We start from the raw sequence: 5,440 nt of genomic DNA on the forward strand, positions 1-5,440 counted from the left end.
ATCCGCCTGCGCCGCATCCACACAGAGCCCGTCTGCCGCATTAAATGGATACGACGGCACGGTACTTTTCCATCATGCCGCCTACGCCGCAAGCTACACGGCCGTTCAGCTACGCTGCAGGCAACGCCGCACGCTACACCCTGGCGCCGTTTCGACAAGACAGGGCAAAGCACGCCGGTCGGAAGATTCCCACGGACAAACCAGGGAAATCCGGGGATGAGATCTCCTTGACCTGTAATGCCATAGTGTATGAACAGTACGTTATCTTATACTACATCGTTTAGGGCCCACCTGTCGGGGACCCAACGGCCATGTACGCGCCTCCCTTGAGATATAAAAGGGAGGCGCTCGCTGCACAGGACAAGCTCTCCGGAGCACACACACAGATCAATCTCTCTCCGAGCTCACCCAGACTCAAGCAATACAGCACACAGTGGACGTAGGGTATTACGCTCCGGCGGCCCGAACCACTCTAAACCGGTTGTGTTCATCGTATTCTTGAGCGTGATCGAACTAGTCCTAGCTAACCCCCGAGTACTCACCCTCTGGGCTTATGCGGGTGTATTCCGCCACCCGGCTGTGGTTTGCCACACCACGACAATGTTTTTTTCCAATCAAAAGGGATAGTAATTCTATAGTGAGCTACAGTTCTATAATGCATATCCTTGGTGCTATACGATTGTCTTTGATGAGGCGCATGGATTTTTGAATAAACCATGACTATAACCGGTTCAACTTCTTTTTTTTCCCCCTCGGGGCCATTGTGCAGTGTTAGTGCACAAATAGCAATGCAGGAGCTTCGAACAAGACATGATAAACAATATATTGGAGGACAGGAGACAAAAGCATAAGCAAATTCGAAAGACGACAAGCGAGGTAGGCTGTGCAATGGGTATTTTTGAAAGGGAGAACAACGCTAAAAAAATGGGGGGGGGGGTCTTACTAGTAAGCATGATTAGGCATTTTGGCAACATGCGCGCCAAAATCCTGCGGGAGTTAGCTGGAATGCAACATCAGAACAGTATCTCGGGGCCATATCTATAGATCGATATTTTGTAAACCTTGTGCATTGAATCTGTATTGCATCCTATCTGCACATACATTTTGTTTTGACCTGCAAAGTCTGTTTCATCATCTGGGAATCATATATCCCATCTTTTTCATCAGTACACTGAATGTGAAGCTAATCTCGGCAGGTGTACACAAGTAAAGGAAACCTTTTTTGCATGCTAAATTACGGTATACGTATGTACGTAAGTGATGTAGTTGATAAAAAAAAGCTAACACGGTCAAGTTAAAATTGAGCATTATACGAAGAAAAAAAAGATTGGCCGACTACTCTCTGATTTTTTTTTTTTTTTTGCGAGAAGACTACTCTCTGATGACGAGATGCATGATGTGATATATTCTTTGCATCAGACATGGAAGATGTGGCGCCAAGTAGAGACAATGCAAGTTGGTCAAGTTGAACCTGAGCGACACGCAGACCTCAACCTCCCTATCCCGAGTCTATGTATAACTAGGCTTCAATACTTAAACCACGTGCAAGAAAAATACTTATGCGCTTCTCAGAAAGTACAATAATAATACAGCCAGTTGGACATACAAAAGAAATATCATTATTCGCAGCCTTCCACCCAAGACGCAATCTAATTGCTAGCTAAAACCGCCGGCCCATATTCACCTGATCGTTCGCTCCTCGATGCACGCATCAGAATCGGAGGGTTCACATTTCAGGGGAGGAAGGGAAGAAAGAAAAAAGAGTTGTCCTGAAACTTGCGAAATCCACGCATGGCTTTCTTTTCTTTCCTTTTTTTGTGTGTGTGTTTTGGGGTGAGATGACAATGCATATGTTGGCGAACAGCTAGTAGCCAACCATAAAGTGGCCACGGATTGGAACCATCCCTTCCCCCTTCGTGCCCCTCCCCTCACACAAGTCACCACATCAACGCCGTAATCCCCCACACCCTTTTGACCGCCTGCAGCTAGCGTTGGAAAGACGACTTGGGCTGAGCTAGCGTTCCCTTTTCCCCCACTGTCACTGCCACCCTCCTCCATTTTCCCCATCTCCCTGGCTCGCCGCGACGGCGCGCGCGACCATATGCATCGCACGCGCGCGCCGATCGACATCCACACCCACCCGCACAGTTCAGAGCTCGCCGGATGTGGCCGCGGGAGAGAGACGCAGACGCTTGCTTTGCTCCGCGGGCTTTTGTCTCGTCGCGCCTCGGCGCGTAGCTGCGCGGCGCCTATTTAAGCCGCCTTTCCCTTGCCCGTCTAACGTTTCCGTTCCCCCGGTCTCGCTTATTTGGCACCGCTCGCTCGCGCCTCTCTCTCTCTCCTCTCGCCTGTCAGCTAGCTCAGCTGAAGCTCGCGGCAGTCATCGCCGGTCAGCTCAGCTCGCGGCCACCCTAGACGACCGCGATCGATCGAGGGCCTACCAGGGCTGCGGCTCCATGGTCCACCGTGCTGCTACCTCATCATCATCATCATGCTAGAGAACCAAAAGCAAGCGGAGGTAGGCCACCCGGGCGCACGCACGCACTAACGCTCTGTGTCTGTCTCCTATCCGATCCCGGGCGATTCCGTTCCCCGGCTACTACTCTTTCTAGCTAGCTCCAGCTCCGATCCGAGTATCCGACCGGCCTACGGCACGGTTACGTTCTCCGACATGTAACTGACGCCGCGGTGTGCGCACATGCTTGCTTGCTTTGCTGCTAGGTTCTCTGGCCCAGGCTGGTGGCCAACAAGCTTTTCCGGAAGAACTCCGGCAGCCACGCCTTCGTCGCCGACTTCCCGGTCGCCGATGACGCCGCCGCCTTCGACGACGGCGGGTGCAGCCCCGACGCGGACGCCAGCCGCTGCGTCAAGCGGGCGCGGCCGCAGGAGCGGAGCAAGACCCTCAAGTACAAGTACGTGTGTGCATTCATGTCGTCAATTCGCCGGCCATTCTCGCCTCGTTTATTCTTCGCATGTAGGTAGCTGATCCAACTGAGCTGCCGCAGGCTGTTCGCGAGCACGTGGAACGTGGGCGGCGTGGCGCCGCCGGACGACCTGGACCTGTCGGACTGGCTGGATGCCCGCGACGGGCCCTACGACGTGTACGTGCTCGGGTTCCAGGAGGTGGTGCCGCTGCGCGCGCGCAACGTGCTGGGCGCGGACAAGAGCCGCGTCGGGATGCGGTGGATCGAGCTCATCCGCGCCGCGCTCAACCGGTCCGCGGCGGCGTCGTCGGCGTCCTCGCCGAGAGGGGCCGGCGGCGGCGGAGACAGCGGCAGCAGGCAGAAGGTGCACCCGGTGCGCGACGGCGGCGGCGGCGGCGGCGGGCTGGCGCGCGAGTACCAGTGCGTGGTGAGCAAGCAGATGGTGGGCATCCTCCTGACGGTGTGGGTGCGCGCCGACCTCCGGCGCTTCGTCCGGCGCGCCAGCGTCTCGTGCGTGGGGTGCGGCGTCATGGGCTGCCTCGGCAACAAGGGCGCCGTGTCCGTCCGCTTCTGGCTACACGACACCAGCTTCTGCTTCGTGTGCTGCCACCTCGCCTCGGGCGGCCGCGACGGCGACGAGGCGCTCCGCAACGCCGACGCCACGGAGATCCTCGCCCGGACGTCCTTCCCGCGGGGGCACGCCCTCAACCTGCCCAACAAGATTCTCGACCACGAGTAAGTCACCCACTATGCTGCTGCTGCTACTACTAGACCTGCTGGATCATATCAGATTAATTGTCAGTATCAGTATCCATCCATCCATGCACTAGTGCCTGCCCTGCCCGGCGTGCCATGCCGGGCAGGAAACAGATCGAGAGGTCGGCCGGCCCAGGCGCCCAGCTGCCGCCCGGAGAGAAAGAGAACTGTGTGCTTGCTTTGCTTTGCCCGGCCATGACCGCAGCACAGTAGGCGCTGACGCTGACACTGACACGCACCGCATCCGTATGAACGGCCTTTCTTTTTTACCCCTTGACTTGATGAATCGTATTCAATCGGTCCGGTAGCTGAACCGTCCAGGGTAGGTGTACTTAAACAACTACACATGCACCGCCGTATCTGGGATCTCAGCAAGATACAAAAACCATACGGCGTTTAGAAAGCTTGTTGGGCGGCGTAGTGGTAGTTCAGTGCGTCTAGAGAAGCTTCACACACAGTAACTTAATTAGCCGATCGACCGCCCAAATCCATGTTTTTATATACAGAAAATACAACAGCTTGTGCTACTGTAATAGTCTAGTATTGTAACTTAGCCGGTCGGTTGATCTTCGATTTAACTAGTAGTAAGACAAGAAGTCAGGACAGGGACAGCCAAGATCAACCAACCAATCATGAGTCAGGCTTTGACCGGGGTTTGTTTACGCCCTCTGCGTGTGTGCGTGCGTGCAGCCGGGTGATCCTGCTGGGGGACCTCAACTACAGGATCTCGCTGCCGGAGGCCAAGACGCGGCTGCTGGTGGAGCGGCGGGACTGGAAGACGCTGCTGGAGAACGACCAGCTGCGCGCCGAGGTGACGCGCGGCGGCGGCGCGTTCCGGGGCTGGAGCGAGGGCGACATCGCCTTCTCCCCCACCTACAAGTACTACCCCAACTCCGACACCTACTACGGCGGCCGCGCGGCCGCCGGCGGCGGCGGCGGCAGGAAGGGCGAGAAGCGGCGCGCGCCGGCGTGGTGCGACCGCATCCTGTGGCGCGGCGCCGGGCTCAGCCAGACGCGCTACGACCGCTGCGAGTCGCGGCTGTCGGACCACCGCCCCGTCCGCGCCGTCTTCACCGTCGAGGTGGACGCACCCAGGAACCTCAACTCGCTCAGGAGCTTCTTCATGTCCGAGAGGTTCGACAGGGCCAGGAGCCCCGCCGCCGACCGGCTGCTCCGGAAGGACGACGTCAACAGCGCCAGGTTCGCCGAGACTCTCTGACACAAGGACCACGCCAGGCAGCGCACGGTCTGCCTTACTTCTAGGAGTGGGTGGAATCGTCACTCCGATTCTCCAATTGTACACAGGCAAAAAGTATATATGATTGTTCAGTTCTGAGTGAGTATTCATATGATCGTATCTACATCTACAGGTAGCTAGGATACAGAGATGTTTTTTTCCACCCTGTTCCTGACTTGCTGTAACTGCATCTGTACTCTTCGTCTTGATCCGTTGAGTATGAAGTTGTCTCGAATTTGTACCTATGGACAAGCATGCCAAGACAAGTTTGTGACCTTAAACTAACTTAGTGCAGTTCTTTTTTATACATATACACCAGCAGCTGCAAAAAACAAGCTACGGATCGGACGGCAATTTTGTATTGGGCATTGCTATTGCCTGCTACGGCCGGTAGCTTCAGCAAAAGTGTGGTTATCATTTCTGAATGGAGGTGTATTCAGAACCATATATTACAGTTTTCAGCTATTTCAATGTGTTACCTCTCTTCTCGTGTGTCTACGGTGACCCTTCGAAAAGGAAATTA

At 55.5% G+C, this 5,440-nt stretch overlaps 1 protein-coding gene across 1 annotated transcript; it reads left to right on the forward strand.

Annotated features, from left to right (window-relative positions):
- Nucleotides 1-2,277: 2,277 nt before the first annotated feature.
- LOC120646716 (type IV inositol polyphosphate 5-phosphatase 9-like) lies at nucleotides 2,278-5,226 on the forward strand. Its single transcript, XM_039923156.1, has 4 exons — nucleotides 2,278-2,518; nucleotides 2,722-2,912; nucleotides 3,006-3,659; nucleotides 4,371-5,226. The coding sequence occupies exons 1-4, from the start codon at nucleotides 2,492-2,494 to the stop codon at nucleotides 4,897-4,899; spliced, it is 1,401 nt and encodes a 466-aa protein (XP_039779090.1). The 5' UTR covers nucleotides 2,278-2,491; the 3' UTR covers nucleotides 4,900-5,226.
- The last annotated feature ends 214 nt before the right edge of the window (nucleotides 5,227-5,440 follow it).

The sequence above is a fragment of the Panicum virgatum genome, chromosome 9K (genome assembly GCF_016808335.1).
Source record: "Panicum virgatum strain AP13 chromosome 9K, P.virgatum_v5, whole genome shotgun sequence".
Lineage (NCBI taxonomy): Eukaryota > Viridiplantae > Streptophyta > Magnoliopsida > Poales > Poaceae > Panicum > Panicum virgatum.